This window comes from Terrapene carolina, unplaced genomic scaffold, assembly GCF_002925995.2.
Source record: "Terrapene carolina triunguis isolate 2854851 unplaced genomic scaffold, T_m_triunguis-2.0 Scaffold706, whole genome shotgun sequence".
NCBI lineage: Eukaryota > Metazoa > Chordata > Testudines > Emydidae > Terrapene > Terrapene triunguis.
Window position 1 is genome coordinate 3075252 of NW_020665057.1, and position 21262 is coordinate 3096513.

Below are 21262 nucleotides of genomic sequence, written 5' to 3' on the forward strand. Positions count from 1 at the left end.
TGTTACTGTGGAAACGGAATCACTTTTCACTTCAAGCCAGAGTGGTTCATACAATGTATTATGAGACGGAATGCAACGGTCAGGCTGAAAGGCAACACGTACACTGCACCTGACAGCTCTGTGCTTGACCTGTGAATGGTGTGATGGATCCCAATTAATGTATCATTCTGCTTTTAATTTTAGTCATTATTACTATAACTCCAACGGAACCTTCTTGTTTATAAAAGGAGAAGAATCTGACTGGTTGCCACACAGGTGTAATTTTTCTATAAATGCCCAATACAGTAGTTCACATTATAATTATTATTTATTATGTGCATTCTAAGGTACATCTTGCTGTTGATCCTGGCACCATTACTTAGGGTTAGAAGAACAAAAAATAAAACCACTCAGGAAAACAGATGTACCCAGCTTACTGTCTCTTATTAACAAGGAAACCAAGCTAGGAGGTTTAGGGTGGGGGCGCAGGCTGAGGGAGTTAGGCACACAAATCCAATTTATATTCAATAGGAGATGGAAGCACATTTGAAAATCCCAAATATAATCCTTAAAGGTAGAATGGTGTAGGGTGTGGAGCTGCGGGGAAGGGAATGTAAGCATGTTCCTTTATCCTTTTCCATTTTGGTTGCATATAAGCCTAAATGGTATATAATAATGACTCCAGTCCACAGTATTTCTTTGGTTCTCAGTGATGTGAAGAAAAACTCTATCCTGGGCCTCAACTGTTGTTGCTTCAGTATTCTACAGAACAAATGAAAAGAGAAAAACAAATAGACTAATGGGAGGCTGGAATCGTTATTCCCGTTATGACCCATTTAGGTTTATATGCAGCTGAAAAAGCATCAAAAAGAAAATTAGCATGCTTACGTTCCTTCCCCCTGACGCCCACACACACCACCATTCTTCTTTTAAGAGCTAAACCACCCAGTTTGGTTTCCTTGTAAACTGAGGGGGATTGGGTGCAGGAGTGGGGGAGGAAGAGAGAATTTCATAGCTTTCCCTGAGGGAATTTTTGTTTTTTCAAACTGTTATAATGGTGCCCAGCTATGACAAAGATGAGCAACTGAGAAAGGCATATAGTAAATAATGCACATACACACACAAGGTAGCTTCTAAGGAGAGTAAAGTGGAAACCAGCCTTTTTAGCTCATGACTAATGTTGTGGAAAACGCCTTCTGAGATGCTGTTGCCTGGCTTGACATGCTTTGTTTTTCTCTTTAACAGGAGAAGTGTTCTTGGAGATTAAAGGCCCACTAGAAGACACATATAAAATCTATTGCTACCACCACGACGATGCGCACACCATGCTCGAATCCTATGAAAAGGATGAAGAACTGAAACAGCATTTAAAACACTGCGTACAGTCCTTAAAGTAAGATCTTTTCAAATGATGATTCCATTCATAGTCAGCTGCCTGGCAGGAAACATTTTAAATGGATGTAGATGAAAGGTCCCCTGTAAATCCGGAGTTTTATGAGGCTTGCTGGGAGCTCTGGCTTATGCTGCTTTCATGAAAAGATGACAAGCCAGGGGCCATGATTAGATTTCTTTCTCTCTAGGATGGCCAAAAATAGCACAAGGAAGGTTTCTCTTCCCTTAGCTTCAGTGTCCAGACTGGCAAAGAAATGCAGTATCATAAAAGGTGTTGAGAGAACCTTGTCCAAGCCCCCCAAAGACCTGTCACACACGCCCCCCTATCTTCTGTAATGCCGTCAAATGTGTGTGCACAGAATAACGTCACTGGAATTAAAATGTCATGTGATTGTAGCTATTTGCTTTCTCAGACAACATACTCGTGCTTCTGTCTCCCTACAGCTTTCTCAGGCTACAGGGATTAGAAGTGACTGCACTATTAGATACCTTGTGTTGTGGGTGTTAGAATTCACAGTTAAGGCATGCTGTGACTGCCTGAATGGCAAGTGAATTTGCTCAGTTCCACAGCTTCAATTTCCAGTTATTTAGAGAAGTTCTATTCAGAGTTGGCATGGAACAGGATAATGTGACTTAATCCTAAACCCAGCCATGTGAATCTGAGCACCTCAACCCCAACCCCCAAATTCTCTTTCCATCTCCATTTTGCCATCTAGTCCGATGGCCTATCTCTGATTGTGGCCATTGCAGGATGCTTCTGTGGGAGGAAACCACCATAATGCATCTAATTACTGGATTCCCCCATTCAGACCTTGTTAAGCTTTTCATAGCTGGAAGTGGCTCTAAAGTACATCACTATGAAGCCTTTTTTTCTACTCTGTTCTTTCCTGGTTAACCCTTAATCTTTTTTCAGGAACTAATGGGAAAAAATCACTATGTGTATTGCATTGTGGTTTTTGCTCCCCCCCCCTTGGTTTTGTTTACAGTGACTAAAGATGACAAGCAGAACATTTATATCCACTTCAGCAAGTGTCAGAAATGTTAGTAAAAAAAAAGAGTTGAAAGTACTCAATTAAAATGTATAGCTGTATTCATCTAAATCTGTAACTATCCTGTAGAGAGTACGGCTCAAAAGGGGGAATTAACTAGAGTTCCTACTAAAGAAGGCATAGATTCCTTTCCTCCATGAGGCATAACACATTCAGGTGCCCACAACTGTTATTCTTGCAAAATTTCACTTCTTAAAAACAAAGACATTTTTGTTTGGGCAAAGTATTGCCAAATTTAAAAAAAATACTGAAACTGGATCCAAATGATTAAGGGGTGGAGCTGCTGCTTCTCAGCTGAGCTGTATCCTACAGTATTAAAATACTTCCATATTAGGACTGTCATGAGGTTTGTGCTCTGCACACCTGTGCTGGCACACTGTATTTAATTATCCTTGTCCAGTCTCTTACACCGCATGCTGATTGCTGAGGAGTTCCAACATGCCAGAAATTCCATCCAAATTGTAGGTGATACCTTGGAGATATCAGCATTAGTAAATTCTGTAGAATCTTATAATCCAGTAGTGATATTGTGCATTAGCTTAGCCTATGGAATTCATTTTGTATACATTAAATGTTGCTGGTGATCACCTGCTTTACTTTTAGCCAGAAGCATCTTGGTTACCAAAGAGAGCTCTCCCAAAGCTATCACTGCAGGAACACTACAGCACTACTATATCAGCTTCCTGATGCTCAGTTAGTCAGCTGTAGTTGAGGGGGCTTTGTGCTGGGCAGCCAGATGGCAATGGGTGATGATTTTGGGAGGGAATATTGCTCAGCACTGGGCAACAGAGAAGTCAGGTATGAAGAGATGCTGAATTTCTGATTCTAATGTGTTGTTTCACTAAACATACCATACTGTCCAATGGCCAAACTTCTTCTGTATGTTAAATCATACCTTTAATAAAATATCCCATGTTAATGTATCTATGTGTGTTTGTTTCCAAAACATTAGCACACATCCCTGCATATTTTTGGTGTATACATTCATAGTATTTACACATCTGTTGATGGCTTTTGAGAGTTAATCTACAGAAAGAGTCTTTCAGGAACTAAATATTTTCATTGAAAAAAAAAAAAAGGAATCCCAATAAAAATACAAGGGAACTTATATTCAAAAAGACTGAAATACACCGTCCATCTTTCATTCTTTACAATTGTATTTCTATTTAAAGAGAATAGAGTGGACATATATATAGCCCAAGAATTTACACTCTTTCTTTTATTGATTAGTGATTTTGTAGCTAGGACTTAAACATTAATTACTGCTAGCACAGTACCCTCAACTCTCTCATATAAACTATCTATGAGATGGTTGAGTTTTATCAACAAAGCCTGATTTATTAAAGTCCTTACACATTAAGGGCTGTGTTTTCAAGAAGATGTGGGGCCAGATTCACTGGTACCCACTGGCTGCTTTGTGAAGTACCTAGCTCAACTGGCCAGTTACGACTGCTTTGTGTCACTGAACACATTAGTGAATTTCACCCATAGTCTGTATATATTTTTTCTTAGGAGGAAGCTAACACTTGTTTTGTTTTTCTCCTTTTGCAGAAAGATATATGAGGAAGAGTAAGTATCATGCCAACTTTTTTGTTGTTTTTTAGAAAAAAAAAATCTAAATTATCTCCAGATGTTAAAAATGTTTAAAATTGCATGTATGGAAATGTTCAGAACAAGAGCATCATTTTAGTAAACCAGGTAATCCTGTGCAGCAACAGAAATTAGATTTCTCCTAGACATTTGTGATAAAGTCTTTGACTTTTAATTTTTCCTAATCTATCTGGTTTTCTAATTACTATTGCACCTGCTTTGCAGTATCTTTCAAAACTGCTTTATGAAGCTACTTAATCGGGTTCCCAGTCCTTCCAGCGCCCTTTATTTTATCGCCTCCCTTCAGAACAGATGTATTTCTGTGATTCTAAAGCATGCTTCTCAAAAAAAAACAACAACAGTGCTGTTCTTTGAAATCCTAGACTAGCACAGCAAGGTCCAAGTGATAGAGATTTGAGCTCTGGATTCAAAACCCCTCTAGACTCTTCTCAGAATAAAATTCTTTCCGAGCTAATGACTGTCTCTCCTGCCTTAAATAAGGCAATAAAGAAGGGTACATTCCTAGACTGTAGTTTTGGGAGACCCACAAGCCCAGGGCCATCAAAATGGAACAAATCTGAAGATATCTTGGGAGAGGAGTGAGAGAAGAAAGTGCTTGAACTGAAAAAAAAATTACAATCGTAGGCAAAAATATTAATTCTGATAGAGAAGAGGTAAGGTTATATTGCTCTCCTAAAATTGCTCTGCTAAATACCTTAATGGGGGTGGGGAAGGAACACTTGAAAGCCAGGAAATTCTAAGTTAAGGCTACAGTCATGAAAAAAAAAAAAAGCAAATAGTTGAAAGTGTGAGTGTTGGTGTTTATAGTGTGAACTGGCCATACTGAATTGCACTGCACTATCAGAAATTAATATGCACTTTTATCCCTCAAAGAATGTCCAGTAGAAACACTAAATTGTGAGTTTCTCACTGAGTTTAAATCAATCAAGGATTCATAAGCAGTTACCTCTTAGATGCCAAATTGTGCCTGGTCCTTGTGTGGTTGTGATTGTGACAGGTGCAAGGAGCCATTCTCCTGAGCGAGGACCAGACATAACCACAGTCCATGTACTCAGGAATGCTAAGGAATATTGTAGTCTGTGCACTGCAAATACCTTCTCCTGAGGTGTTGCAGTGTCATGCCACCCCTTCCTCAGGATTGTGGTTAAAAACCACCACTGAGCCCTTACCTTGTAGCAATTTGAAGGAGGTTCTGTGGCCTGCAATGTGCAGGAGATCAGACTAGATGATCATGATGGTCCCTTCTGGCCTTAAAATCTGTGAGCCTATAAAAAGAATTGCTTCAATGGGATCCATTGCTTCTTCTTCCATTCCTGCTCTACACAACTGGTCTATCCTGATTTACACTGGTGTTTACCCCAAGCATCTCTGAGGTCACTGGAACTGTGAGGCTACAGATTGCTTTTCACTGTAGTATAAACGGGAAAACATCGTCTTCAGTGTTAAAGCATGCTACACTTAGCCATCAGTTGGATGGGTTACTCCAGCTGGACAATCAAATATAACCAAATTCTGTGCTTATTTATACCTGTGCAACCTCATTGAGTTCACATAGGTGTAAGTGACAGCAGAATATGAGCCATAGTGATTTATTTGCCCTGTAGATTTTGTGAAACAGTGAATTTGCACACACAAAAATAATAATGTTTAAGTAACATTACAAGTTATGACAAACACACACAGCAATAACTTAATGTGACCCCAACGCCACCTTAACACGTTTTCTGCTAGTGTGTTCCACAATGGAATTATATATTTCATAAAGAGAGCATGCCAGACTTAACATTGAATAGTATATTTTTTCCTAGTTTGCCACCATGACTATTTAGACCTATGTATCCATAGCCCCACCCATCTGTGACTTTATTTTGTTGCATGCAGTGCAGAGGGGTGTGCAGTGGAACCTGATGCAGTTAAACCAGCTGTGTTTACATGACTGCAAAGCAACAGCAATGATTTGCAATGAGATTACTGCAGCTACTTATGGCACTAAACTACTTGCTAAATTCAGGATAAGACGGGGTGGCTGCAGTGGCATTACAAATGAATTATCAGCTTAATTTTCTGCACAAAAGATGTCACAAGTCGTTACACATCTGTTTAAATTGTGTGGCAATGCAGTGTTCTGATTGGCTGCAGTGTATTCTAAAGGGGTGTATTAGAAACAGGACTAATCTAGGGAGAGTGGTTATCGTAAAATAATCTTACTGAGTAGAATTAGATGAGTTGAACTTCATGGCATTTTGTGCCGCAGGAAGTCATCATCTCACAACAAACCTACTATCTTTCAAACCATATTGCTAGACTGTGTCATGCAGATATGTGAACAGAGGGCTGTTTATCACTTGGGCGGCTGTCCAAAGTGCAACTGTATGGAGAGAAGACACTTGAAGATTTCGATTCATGAGGCAGCTTTTAAAAGATTTGCATTCATGGGGCTTTTCAGGGAAAACAATAACAATTTAAGATTATTTTTATTCCTGCTGCCAGAAGCTAAAAGAAGGGAAAACAGCTTTATATTTGATGCAGGATAGATGGGGAGGAGGAAGAGAAAAGAGAAATGATGAAAAGGTTTGGGGACATCAAGAGGCTTTAAAAAGCATTTACTGTTAAAACTCCTTTTTTCATGCAGGACTTTTTATACTGAGTGCCTGCGCATGAGAGATGGCTTAAATATGCAGATGCCTCTTCTCCAAAGCATCCAAATCATGACTTAATTAGTCAACAGTGCTCCAGTATATTTTTATAAGTGGAAGCCAAAGTTCTTTCTTTCTTTCTTTCTTTCTTTCTTTCTTTCTTTCTTTCTTTCTTTCTTTTTCATCAGCTGGGTTTATGGCTGAACACAACAAAAGTTGACAGTTTGCAATATTCAGTGGGTATTCCCTCTATGTTCCTTTTATTTTCCATTAACCCGGTCCCTCCCCATGCTCAGACATTCTGGCTCACCTCTCATTAAATCTCACATAGTTAATCTCAGAACTTTTTTCCTTCCAGAAATTCTTTCTTTAGAATGTAATGGAAGCACTGCTCTGTGTTTCTGTCATGACAAGCTGCATTACAGTCAGGGCTCCTGTCTTCTTCACACTATTATCAATAGCTCCCTTCCTCCTTTAAAGTGCAGACCTACAAGAAGGTCCCCAGCAGTTTATACATGATTGCTACCAACATGGGGTTGTAGCAGAGTTTCCCAGTGTGTCCAGAAATTTCTTTCCTTCTCTTTCTCTCTGGAAACACTGTCACTGTCATGAGTGAAGAGGCAAACAGGCCCTTTTTACCCACGTGCTGCAGAGGAAGCAAATTACCCCAATACCTTTCCATAAAAGAACCTGCAGAAAGAGGTGGGAGCAGGGCTTTAGAATGTTTGCCACTTGGTGGGGATGACTTGGTGGGGATGGATTGTGTGGGAAAGGAGGGAGTCACAGCATGATAGGAGTGGGGTCAAGAGATCCAGATGGCTTGGATAAGCTTGGGGTAAACATCCAAACTGGAGAATCCAGACCAAATTTTGAATCCTTTTCAAATTCGCCCATCGCTAGCTGTAATCCACCAATCGGCAACCAAGGCTACTAGTATCGACCCGGTCACTTCTGTAGCAGAAAGCATAACAAAGGACTGTGGTTACAGAGGCAAGCTCAGTGATGTAAGGTACACAACAGTTAGTGGGTGTAAATAAGGAACTTTGAGCTGATGTTACTTTCACACTGAGGTGCCTAAATGAGGTGTAATACGCATACTTTAATACATTCTTTTTGTTAGTTATTTTTCCTACTGCATCCCTCTCTCCCAGGCTTGGTGTGTAAAGTGTACCATACAGACTCCTTTAGCCTCAGTGGGCCAAATTCAGAGGTCATGTAGAAATTATATGTTAGTAAGTAGATGTGAGTCTAAGAAAGTCTAAGCTGGTGTAACTTTCATACTGAGGGAGCCAGAAAAAGTTTTCAATTTACCCCAACCCAGACTCCCCACTAAATGTGTTTCCTAATTGTTCTATTTAAATGGGAATTGCACCTGTGTAACTGAATGCAAAACAAGGCCCCAGTTTTGACATCTTCAGTAATTAAAAACTCAACTGTAGATTTTAAAAGGTAATAACTTCACTGACTAGATAGGACTAATGCATTTTTTTCTTCAGGGGGTTGCCATTTTGCATGACAGTTCTGTTTGTTTGTATAAATAATAGAGGAAAACCGAATTTAATGGACATGGGATCCCTGATGATCAAACCAATACAGCGTGTGATGAAATACCCTTTGTTACTGTGCGAGCTCTTGAATTCGACTCCTGCTTCCCACCCTGACCACAAGGCACTGCAAGATGCCTTTGCTGCTGTGAAAGACATTAATGTGAACATCAATGAACTTAAAAGAAGGAAAGACTTAGGTAGGGAACAGAGATGGTATATTCCTTTCTCCTATTAATTGTATTCATACATTGTAGCTTTTGGCTGGTGATTATGGGAGATGGTTTCAGCTCCAATTATGTTACCAAGGATATTGTTTTCTGGCTTTATCTGGGCTACAAAACCTGCTGGGTTTTGAGATACATAACTGGTGTATAGACTGCATTGTAGTCTCAAATTTAGAAACAAACATCCAGGTTGGATCACTAGGGATGTAAACTTCAAAAATGTGAAAATGAAGATAGTTCAGTATTGCATATAATACATTATACTAATGTCAGTGATGCTCCTGCAAACATTAATAATAATTAATAAATAATAAAAAAAATGTAAAGACCTGCCATATTTAAGCCTTAACTTTACTACCTCTTTCCAGCATTTTCACAAACGATTACAGCAAGGGATATCAAAGTCTCTTGTCTCAAATGGTCTTATATTAGAGTGCAGAGCTGTGTTAGAGCCTATGAATACAGATTATTAGTGTTGTGAAATTCTCTGTCTGCAGTGTTGAAGTATAAGAAGAATGATGAAGAAGAATCTCTTAAAGAGAAGTTTTCCAGACTGAATATTCACTCCATTAGCAAGAAATCCAAGAGGGTTACTAGCCATCTGAAAATTCTGACGGGGGGAGAGCCTCAGGTACTTAGTCAGCCATTTGCAAATTTGCATTGAGGACTTCATAATGTTACTTGTTTTACGGTATTTATCATGTAATTTTCCGTGTGTCACATCAAAGATGAAAAGATATTATGACCCTAGATTGAAAGGAAAACCTTTCAATGTGTCCTCCATCTTTTCTTTTGGATCTAGCCTTTTCTACAAATCTCTGAACTGCAGCAAAGAGGTACTGGTCAGCAATTCTCAACAAAATGAATATGCAAGTCAACGCTCAATAGATGGGTTGGTAGAAGATGTTGTAGGTGTAGGATAGCTACAGAGGGCATTTTCTGTGCATTTTATTCAGCATCATTCAGATCCTAGTACACCAGGATCATCAAACAAGACTTATATGCTGATTAGTATGGGCAATGAGTTTTTCCCTACATGCATAAGAACCTTTGACTGTCAAAATGATTAGATGACTACAAATTTTTTAAAATAAATCTGCTGCAGTGTGTTGAACGCAAAGAATTAAAACACTACTTTATTGTTCCATTGCCCTAATTAAATAATTATTGGTTTATTGGGAAAAAAATTTCAAAAGCACCTAAGCCATTTGGGAGGCTAAGTCCCTGAGGCTAAGACTGAGACTTAGGCTCCTAAGTGACTTAGGTGCCTTTGAAAATGTTATCCCAATAAATAATTTAATTAGGGCAATGAAAATATAAAGAAGTGTTTTAATTTTTCACTCAAGCCCCATTTTCAAAAGTATCTTAGGTGCTTCGGACATTGTGTCTCAATGAAAGTCAATGGGACTTAACCTCCTAAATGAGTGAGTTGCTTTTGAACATTTTACCCTGTATACTTTACTATGAGCTTATCCAAGAACATTTGCCCTTTGAAAGGTTACCTGCAGCCTTGTGCTTTTTTTCTGTTTCTTTTTGAGGAGATGTTTCTCTCTCCCCACTCCCTGCACCTCCCCGTTCCCAATTTTTTTTTTTAACATTAGAAATTCAGATTTACTTCTGTTTTTCCTAGAAGGCTCCATGGCAGACTGGGGGATTAATAGGATTATGATATCTGAGATACAGTGGCATCTGACTGAGAGGGGAAATGATTTTTATTCAGTCTGTTAGAACTATTTACTATTTGTTTTTGTTAATACTTTTTGAATTCTAAAAACTTGAGAATCACTTTGGAAAAAAGATGCCTTTGTTAAAGATTCAGCATTCCCTCTCCTATAATTGGAAGCTGAGAAAGCTCATGATGCACATCTCTGAGTCTTTCAATGACTCTGACAGTGAAAGCAGTGAAGACTAGACTTGACATTTCTCATATTTCTAAGGTAAAAAGCAAGCAGAAAGGAAGAATTAAAAAAAAAAAAATTCAGGCTTTCTTTATATACCATAAAGAAAAACAACCCCTTTAGAGATAATGGGACTATAACATGTACAGGGCCGTACAGTGCTACAGAAATAATAGCAACAAAATTTCTGCACAGGCAGTAGTTGCCCACATCTGCATTAGGGAGCACTGGAGGAAGCACTGCTATGATGTGAAAAGACTTACGTTGTTACCTATCATTTCTTGCCCAAATTGTGTAAACATAAAAAAGTTCATTGATAAACATAGATGTGCCTACAATTAAATAACTTCATGCTACCTTAATGCTCTGCAAAACTCAAAATCTTTATCAGACACATTCCAGTATCCTTGTTTTTTCCTCTCTTTAGACCTGATAATTGTAGGTGGGTTTGGAAGAGTTACTTCAGTACAGTAATCCAGCTTCACAGAGAGGAATTCATGGGCTTTTCTTTAGATTTTTCTAGCAGACCTCTGGCCATTCCTTTCATTAGTTCACTGCTGCCCTAACCATCATGTAAACATCTATTTCAGGTAAAAGACCAGACCTTTAATAAGGAGGAAAAGCTATTTAGAAGTTTAGAAAAGACTGTGAAATTTTGCGTGAAGAATATTTCATTCTCCCTACAACATCTACAGGTGGGTATATCACACACCCACACCTCTATGAGCTATGCACACATAAAACATATATGTGAATAGTTTAATACACACTTTTCACAGTGTCATATAATACCAAATCCTAAATGGCCCTGTACATATGCATACAACCCAAACTGCAGCAGAAATGAACAAAGGTGAATTTCACATTTTCTGAGTAAGCCCTAATGGTGTGGAATAATCTGCTAAATTGAATGGAGATAACCCTGTTCCTTGAGAAATGTACAATAAAACTGGATAAAACACAGGATAATATATCATAGGATACAATCTTGCACTGGTAAGGGATGGAATAGATAACCAAAGAGATGAATATTATTGCAGGGTTTGCATGAACAAGTATACTGTATTACAGCAAATTATCAATCTATTTTAATTTTCCCACCGTATTCCTTTCTAGGATTCCATGCTTCTAGCTGCACAGAATATAACTGAACTACAAGGTATTTTACACCACAAAGATGATGAAGACAATGGCTGTTCAAAAATGCTGAATAACATTGGAAACCCCTGTGAAGGCTTTGTAAGTTCATGAAACATGCCAATATCACACAGCTATCAGCATGTATGAGCTGTGGGTCATACATACAAATATGAAGGGAAAAGAGCAGAAATAAGTAGGTCTCCATTAAAAATACTGAGAAAAATATAACTTTTCACTTACGTTTCTGTAGGAAACAAGATACGTTACAAAAATTCGTGTCAGTTTAAGTACAATGTAAGCTGGATCAGGCCTCTGCTTAAACTAGCAGTGTTGCCAACTCACACAATTTTATCATTAGTCTTATGATATCTGGTGTTTACTTAAAGCCCCAGGTCCTGGAATCATATGAATATGTGGGAATCGCAGCTTTTCTTTTCTATCTCTGGTGGTTGCAGAGAAAAAAGATTGAAAACATGAGCTCTAACGTTTAAAGGCAAATAACAAATAACCCAATATATATAATTTTTAAATCTCATGATTTTTGGGGTCTGACTTGTGATTTTTGAACTCCTGGGATTGGCAGTACAAGCTAAGCTTCAGGCTGGAGTACATCTTTCAAGGTAGGGAAAACTTCTGCCTGAACCAGGCTCTCAAGCTAAACTAACATTTTCAAGCAAGGGGCAAATTTTATATCTCCTTACTCTTACACCTCCTAAACTCCAGCCCACCAGTTTCCCTCCACCTAACTCAAAATGGAGTCCCTGTACTAACAGCAAATACTCTCAGTGACAGATCACTCAATCCCAACCAATGAAAGGACTACTAGTTATATTTTTTTACTAAAAGATAAGCTGTTCCATTCCAAAACCAAACCACCAAAATGGGCTCTGTAACTGCAATTCTACTTCCTTTCTAATTCCACCATTTAAAATAATTGCATCATTTAAAAGTATATTTTAAAAAACAAATAAAATGAATATAGTGAAGAAAGGAACACAGGAATCGCCATTCTGGCCCATCACAATGGTCCACTGAGTGCAGTAGGTTTTGTAATAGTGGCGGGTATGAGATGTTTCAGAAGAAGGCACAGGAATCTCCTTAGTGGATAATTATGGCATAACCTATGCATAGGGGAAGTTTCTGCTTAACCTCTGTAGGTTAGAAGTTGGGCTCATGACCTGAAGCATGAACGTTTATATCCCTTCAAAATTTTTATTATCCTATCTACTATAACTGTAAATGTTTACAATATCCATACAGATATATTTTCCTTCTTTTAATCCTAGTAGGAGTTTGGCAACAAGGATATCTAGAGCAATATGTTCCAGGGATTAATTATGCATTAGGTAAAAGGGTATTTCCTTTTATGAGTTTGAAACTGCTGCCTTTCAGTTTAAATAGCCCTGTGCTTTTGTATTGTGACAGTAGGTAAATAGAAGTGCCTGATTTACCTTCTTTATCCCATTCATTATTTTGTATACCTGAATCATGTTCCCTTTTATTCATCTCCTTTGAGAACTAAACAGTCCTAGCCTTTTCAATGTCTCCTTATATGGAAGTTTTTCTATGCCTGTAATCATTTTTGTTGCCTGAACCACTTCTATTACTGTTATATCTATTTTTGAGGTAGTCTGACCAGAACTGAATGCAGTAAACCAAGCAAGGGCATATCACTGACGTATACTCTGGAATTACAATATTTTCAATCCAATTCGTTATACATCCTAACACTTTGTTTGCACTTTTGACCACCATTTCACCAGGAGCACAGATTTTTATTGTGCTGTTTCATGTTTTTTTCTTGAGTACTTATAGTTGAGAACCCAGCTATGGAGATGAATAATTTAAATTATTTCTTTCCATGTGCATTACCTTGCATTTGTCACTACTGAATCATCTCCCTAGCCCTCTTAGTTAGGGACAAATCAAGAATAGCCTCTCCTTTCCTGTGCTCCAGAACCAACAGTTCCAATAAACAACTGATTAAGGTGCTGAAAAATTGTTTACCTAAGTATTTGTCATAGGTGCCAGCTTTTCACATGAAAATGGAAAGCTTTCTCCACAGAACAATTATATATCAAAGGCAGTACCAATGTGAAACTACCACTGTACATCAGTCCTCACCTTGAGGGACCACTCCTGGGGATGATGGACATACAGCCTTTTGCAGCAGTGGTTTTTGTTATGCAGGAGCCTTCTTTCTTGTTAGTGGACTGAGTCTAGCAATTAATTTCTCAAGACTATCCAGCAGCCTTTAGAATCTAGATGGTAATGAGTATCAGTCACTAGCAGTCTGTGTTGGATGTGAACCAATGACCTATAGGTGAAACAATCTTTAAGCCTGATATTAATCTCTTGAGCAATCCAGATACCCATAGGCATGGTTTTTTAAAAATATATATATATTTTATTTAGCCACCAGTACTGTGAATTTATGACTCACTTTCAGTAAACTAAAGGAAACCTTACAAGAAAGCATACCACATTTTAATCAACTCAAATCTTTCTATCTGTCTGTGTAGACATTTATACTGCATCATCAGGATATTAGACCTATCCTCAGGAAAGTGGTTGTTCCTTTATTTTATTCAGTGGGAAAGACTGCCATTTAATTGAGATTGCACTGCCTCATGCCTCGGATGGTCCTTCCCAGTTTAAAGGTCCCGGTCCCAGTGAAGCTTCACAATATTAATACTGTGGCTAGCACAGGGGACTGGAGGCAGGCATTCCTGCTTTCCGATCCCAGCTCTAACACTCATCCTTTGTGTGTCCATTTAACTTGTCTGTGCCTCAGTTTCCCCATGAGGATAATAATAAAGCCCTGTGCAGTTAGAATTGTTACTAGGCTGTCTGATAGGGGTGCTGTCGGGCTTAATTAGTTACTGTCGGAAAGCCATGTGAGTGGTACAAATGGGTGAATACAGTATTATTATTTTTGCTTTGTTTTTAACTTTAGAACATAATTGTAAGTGCTACAAATGGGAGAATGAAGTATTATTTGTTGGACTGATTTTTTGCTTTGTTTTCCCCTTCCCAGGTGGATCAATTGGAAAAACTGGTTTTGACCCCACTCTCAGCTCTACAAACCTTGTTTCCAGGCCCCCAGAAGCTGATCCAGAAGCGTTATGACAAGTTGCTGGATTACAATGGCTACCTTGAAAGGTCAGCAGGAGATGAACTGAATCTGGCAAAGAAGGACTATGAGGCTCTCAATGCACAGCTCGTGGAGGAACTTCAGGTGTTCAACAGGACAGCTAAGAAGATTGTGATGAACTGTCTGCATTGCTTCATCACTCTCCTCAGGGACATGATGTCCTCAGCATTTCAGTCATATTCGACCATTGTGGTGCCCGTTCCGGTGAGCAGACTGTCTGTGTGCATGTGTATGTATGATATTTGGCCAGAGGTACTTAAAAACCCACTGTCTGTTCTGGTGATCACAGCGGATATTTTTTTCACATTTCATGTCCTTCACCCTTGTCTGCTTTGAGCTTTTTTGTTGTTGCTGTTCCTCCAGTAGTAGCAATGGTAGGAGTCAGCAGTTGCTAGCATTTTAACCCCTGTATTATTTACCGCTGCCGTGAGCAATGTTAGATAACCCACTAGGAAGAATGCCAGCAGCCACTGGAATCCCTTCTACACATGTGCTCCCACCACTAATACTGGTGGAGCCGTGGCGTGTTAGCAATGGTAGGACAATGCTGTTGTCACAAAAGCCTACTGCAGACACCTCCTTCGGAGTAAGGAACAGCTTTCTGGTTTGGCTACAATATCAACACTTTAAATATTTTGAGGTATATTTAGACAGTGCCTGCCTGAGCTGCATGGAAGTGTATTGGTTTGCATAACATTCTATTCACACACAGCATTAATCATAACTCTAAGATATGGATCCAACACTTCATCTAAATATAATGACTGAGTTAGGGTGAATATCAAACAATGCTAGAGTTTTGTTGTATTTTCCCCCCCAGAGGAAATAAGTCCTCTCCTTGACTCAGGGTATGTCTTCACTACCGGCCGGATCAGCGGGCAGTGATCGATCCAGCAGGGATCGATTTATTGCCTCTAGTCTAGACACGATAAATCAATCCCCGAGCGCTCTCCCGTCGACTCTTGTACTCCAGCTTGGCGAGAGGCGCAGGCGGAGTTCACGGGGGAGCGGCAGCAGTCGACTCACCGCAGTGAAGACACCACGTTAAGTCAATCTAAGTACGTGGACTTCAGCTACGTTATTCACATAGCTGAAGTTGCGTAATTTAGATCGATCCCCCCCAGTATAGACCAGGCCTAAGAGAGTTCGAAGGGTGTCCCCACAGTTCCAACCCCCCACACTCTGAAGAAGCCATGTTCTCCTGGCTGACATCTGGACAAGATTCCACACCACTCCTTAGTAAGCCATAGAGGTTACCTTTGGGTGCTGCACTGCACTCCCTCCAGGGGAGGATCAGGCTATTTCCCAGCCCCTGTCAAGTTAGAAGTGAGAATCCATGCAAGGGTTCAACACAGAGCTTTGCAGTTTAAGGGGAAAGTGAGGAATTTTCTACATGAGGAATTTTCACCAGTATAACTTGAATTAACTTTTACATTGATATAACAAACCAGTGCAAAAGACAGTGTGGACACACTTATTTCATTAGAAGAGTGGCTTATTCCATTTAGCTTAAATCAATTAGAAAACAGATTTAATTAAACCAAAATAAGCCTTCCACACCAGGTTAAATACATCAGTATAAATTCACACTTTAAGCTATCCTTGAGCAACTTCCTCCTGTAGACAAGCCCTATATTATTAAAGAGGGCTTTATGTTTTTGGGAAAGCTGCTTATACCAGGCATTGTTTTCAGTGGGGATTTTCCCAGTGTCACTTTTAAGCTCTCCTGTTTACATCATGTTTAAAATTAGGGATGGGCCTGAGCCAAACTCACAGATCCAACACCACAGGGGCAAGTTAAACTGACATGACCAGTTTAAATCGTATCGAGTTAAATAGATACTGGTTTTTAAACGTATTGAAAGTAAACTGGTAGCACTTCTGTGTATAGACAAGCCCTAAACAGCAATGATTTTAAGATCATGCCTTCTTTTATATCTGCCTGATGCCTAGCTCCTTGTGGGCACTACCAGAAACCATAATAATAACAACTCAGATTTCATGAGTCCTAGTGCTTGATCCACTAGATTAGAGCTACTGTTCCTTACCTCCCTATCCTATGTAATGTACATGAGATCTAATCTTCCTATTTGCAGCTGTCTTCTTCAAGTATCTGTGAAGTACAAACTCAGGTGTTGGAAGGGTTTCACAATCTAAATTTTGTAAAAGAAAACAGCAGTGCAACATTTATTGAGAGAAAACTGAGCTTTGAAAAGAAGAAACCTGCTCCTACTCAGGTGAGTAACATGCCTCTGTCAGTGAAAATTTAACATGTGTCAAATGCATCATATTTTGATTCTCCTGGGGCCTAGGCATTGATTTGCCACACAGAGTTTAGGGCCAGAAGGGACCACCAGATGATCTAGTCTGACCTCCTAAATGGGGATCCAAGCTTGGTCCCTGGCTTTTGGGGCCTGAGTTTAAACCTCCATTCCTGGGATGAGAGTGCTACAGTGACCAGTTACTCGTTGGTGATTTTCTATTGTCTTTTCATTACCTTTGCTTTTTGTCACGTAATCACCTTGAGACTTTTCCTGATCATCCCATAGCCCTTAGCTATGTATCAAGCTATGAGCTAACCCTAAGGGTGTGACAGGTTCAGTCACAGAGATCCCCTTGTGAACTGTCACCGGATAATCTGGATTTACCTCTGAGCCCGTTTTCCCTGCCAGCTTGGGACTCCAGAACCTGAGCCAGACATGCTAGCCTGCTGCAACACGGACCCAGGTCTGGTCCACGCCCCCAAAGCTGAAGACTTTAACAAAAAACTGCTCAGCAGGTCACCTATTGACAGCACCCAGACACCCAGTTCCCAATGGGATCCAAACCCCAAATAAATCTGTTTTACTCTGTATAAAGCTTATACAGGGTAAACTCATAAATTGTCCGCCTCTCTGATAGAGAGATATGCACAGCTGTTTGCTCCTCCAGGTATTAATCACTTACTCTGGGTTTACTAATAAACAAAAGTGATTTTATTAAGTACAAAAGGTAGGGTTTAAGTGGTTTCAAGTAATAACAGACAGAACAAAGTAAGTCACTAAGCAAAATAAAGCAAAAACATGCAAGTCTAAGCCTAATACATTAAGAAACTGTTTACAGGTAAAATCTCACCCTCAGAGATGTTCCAATAAGCTTCTTTCACAGACTAGACTCCTTCCTAATCTGGGCCCAATCCTTTTCCCGGTACAGTCCTTGTTAGTTGCAGCTCAGGTGGTAACTACGGGTTTTCTCATGACTGGCAGCCCCCTTTTTTCTGTTCCAACCCCTTTTATAGCTTTGGCACAAGGCGGGAATCTTTTGTCTCTCTGGGTCCCCACCCCTACTTCTAAATGGAAAAGCACCAGATTTAAGATGGATTCCAGTATCATGTGACATGGTCACATGTCACTGTAAGACCTCATTCTTCATTACCCATGGGCTGACCCACATGTCCAAAGGAAGGCTTTCACGTAAATAAACCATCTACAACCAATTGTCCTAGTCAATGGGAGCCATCAAGATTCTAAACCACCATTAATGACCCACACTTTGCATAGTTACAATAGGACCTTAGAGTTATACTTTATATTTCTAGCGTCAGATACAAGAATGATACATGCATACAAATAGGATGAACACACTCAGTATATTATAAGCTTTGTAATGATACCTTACAAGAGACCTTTTGCATAAAGCATATTCCAGTTACATCATATTCACACTTATAAGCATATTTCCATAAAACATATGGAGTGCAACGCCACAAAGAGTATGTCTACACCACAATCACAGGCTCCAACTTCTCAATGTGCCAGGGGTGAATGCTCACGAAATTGGAGGTTGGGGTGCGGGATGGGCTGAGGGCTCCGGCTGGGGGTGCGGGCTCTGCGGTGGGGCCAGAAATGAGGAGTTCAGGGTGTGGGAGGAGGTTCTGGGCTGGGGCAGGGGGTTGGGGTGTGGGTGTGGGGGGTAAGGGCTCTGGCTGGGGGTGCAGGCTCTGGGGTGCAGGAGGGTGGGACTAAGGGGTTCGGAGGGCAGGAGGGGGATCAGGGCTGGGGCAAGGGCTTGGGGCCCTGGAGCGCATCAGGGGTGCAGGTTCCGGGTGGCGCTTACCTCAAGCAGCTCCCAGAAGCAGCAGCATGTCCTCCCTCCAACTCCTACGCATAGGGCAGCCAGAAGGCACCACATGCTGCCCTGTCCGCAGGTGCCGCCCCTGCAGCTCCCATTGGCCGTGATTGCCAGCCAATGGGAGCTGTGGGGGCAGTGCTTGGGGCGGGAGCAGTGTGCAGAGCCCCCTGTCTGCCCTATGTGTAGGAGCTGGAGGGGGGACATGCTGCTGCTTCTGGGAGCCGCGCAGAGCCATGGCACACGTGGAGCGGGGCAAGCCCAGGACCCCGCTCCCGGGAAGGAGCTCGAGGGCCAGATAAAAATGTCTGAGGGCCAGATGCAGCCCCTGGGCCATAGTTTGCCACCTCTGCACTAGAGGATGTGGGGGGAGCTAATGGAGAGCTGCTGGTGGGTGCTCAGCACCCACCATTTTTTCACTGTGGGTGCTCCAGCCCCGGAGCACCCATGGAGTCAGCGCCTATGACCAAAATCTTAAATCGACCTATGTTAGGTCAACTTACAGCCATTGCAGTAGTTACTGTGGTGGCTGATGTCCACACTACCCTTCTTCTTCGGTGGGGTGTGTCGTCAACGGGAGCGCTTCCACCAACTGAAGAGGGGCAACATGGAGGGCCAAAAGCCAGGGCTTTCAGCTCCATGCAGCTCCCTACTGGGAGCCCCGCTGTCCCTGGGGGCTTCTCGCACTCTCACTACCAGCTGGGAGTGGAGGGAGGGGAGCCATGTGGGGATTCTCCTCTCCGGCGGGGAGATCTACGCCCAGAGTACCGGGACCTCCGGGGGCAGCAGAGCTCCCAGTGGGGAGCCTGGGTGGCAGCCCAGCTTGGAGGGGAGACCTGGCAACAGCCCAGCTGGGGAGCTGGGAGCTGGCTTTCTTGTCAATTTCAGCTGAGACATGACAAGACAGCCAACAGCCAATGTAAGGAACGCAGTGTCTACACAGACACTGCGTCGCCCTAACTACACCGACGTTAGCCCTATGCCTCTTGTGGAGGTGGAGTTACTATGTTGGAGTAGTAGGGCACTTACATCAGCAGGAGCAAAGCTGTAGTGTAGTGTCGACACTGACATAGTTAGGTCGACATAAAGCATTTATGCCCAGGCACTAACTCTGTAGTCTAGACCCAGCCTAAGACTGAGCATGCAAATTATAGTTGTTTCACTTGTTAAATATTCTCACACATACATTAATCTTGCAATGTTTATTTTGTTGAAGTTTTGTGAGTGGGTTTGATGGTTTTATATAGCTAGAGCAGGAGCTGAAAAATCTACCATGGAATTCAGACATACCTAGCACACGGAGTAGTCTAGAAGTGTACAGAACTGCAGGAGCTCCACTTAATATAATAATAATTAATACGTTGCCTTTTATATAGCAATGTCATTTAATATAATATCACAGTCCAGGGCTCCTGACTTGGCTCCTGACTTGTAATGTATTATATGACCTCAGTACATTATGCCAATTTTTGGGTTACTTCAAAATACTTTCAGTCATTTTACATGGGAATTGTAAGTGCACTGATACAGAGAGACAAGGTGAGTTAGGTGATACCTCTTTTTGGACCAACTTCAGTTGGTGAAAGATAAGCGTTTGAGCTTACACAGAGTTCTTCAGGTCTGTGATCGCTTTGTGAAAGTGTTCACCCACAGGTTTTTGTCTTTTAATAATTTTTCTGTATGAATTCATTTGACAGAACAGTGATTGTCTCATTTCACTATGCTCTTAAGTGAACTCACACAGAAAAATGATAAAAGACAAAAACAGTGGGCGAACACTTTTCACACAGTGATCACTCTGTATCTGACCTCTCTGTCTTCAGTCTCAAAGGAAACCCGCACAACACCTTTGAAAGATGAGCCTGGGAGCTTAAATTAATAAATCTGCTAGATACTAAAAATTATGGACAGAATAAAGACCTTGGATTTATGGTTTACAATCTCTAACCCACTTAACCCCCCACCCACCTTTTTTTTCTTTTCCTCCTATGACTTGGAGAGGTGTTAATGGGTCACTTCACCTTGAATGGTCCCTTGAAATATATGTTAACTATTTATACAATCTGTTCCACCTTGTATTTAGCTGTGACACTTTGAGTATATTTCCCAGACCCAAAGAACAGCTCTGTGTAAGCTCAAAGTTTGTCTCCCTCACCTACAGAAGTTGGTCCAATAAAAGAAATAAGGTGGGTACGGTACTATCTCTAATATTCTGGGACCAACACAGCTACAACAACACTGCATAAACCAAATACCTGACAGTTCACATCCAGCACATTTTTTTTATCCTTCAGTGACTATAGTTTCAGCCATTAGTGCAACAGGTGACAACACACACCTACAGTGCACACAAAACTCACAGGTTTGAGGACACAGTTTAGGAAATTATACTCCTAACTGACAATGGGCACGTAAGTGCATGCTCTGCCTGTTCAAATGTAGATTGCTGCAATCAGACTGGGTTGCATTAGTTTTGTTTGTACACAGCTGTTAATCCAGAAGTCTTAAAATACATTGCTCCCAAT

General features: G+C 40.8%; 1 protein-coding gene across 1 annotated transcript in view; it reads left to right on the forward strand.

The window, feature by feature from the left end:
• Positions 1 to 21262, forward strand: part of ARHGEF38 (Rho guanine nucleotide exchange factor 38) — a 53396-nt gene that overhangs the window by 24607 nt on the left and 7527 nt on the right. The window contains exons 4-11 of the mRNA XM_024206578.1: positions 1225 to 1372; positions 3972 to 3989; positions 8212 to 8411; positions 8936 to 9069; positions 10927 to 11031; positions 11453 to 11575; positions 14514 to 14834; positions 16727 to 16867. Of these exons, the coding sequence (XP_024062346.1) occupies positions 1225 to 1372; positions 3972 to 3989; positions 8212 to 8411; positions 8936 to 9069; positions 10927 to 11031; positions 11453 to 11575; positions 14514 to 14834; positions 16727 to 16867 (1190 nt within the window). The remainder of the gene's footprint in view (positions 1 to 1224; positions 1373 to 3971; positions 3990 to 8211; positions 8412 to 8935; positions 9070 to 10926; positions 11032 to 11452; positions 11576 to 14513; positions 14835 to 16726; positions 16868 to 21262) is intronic.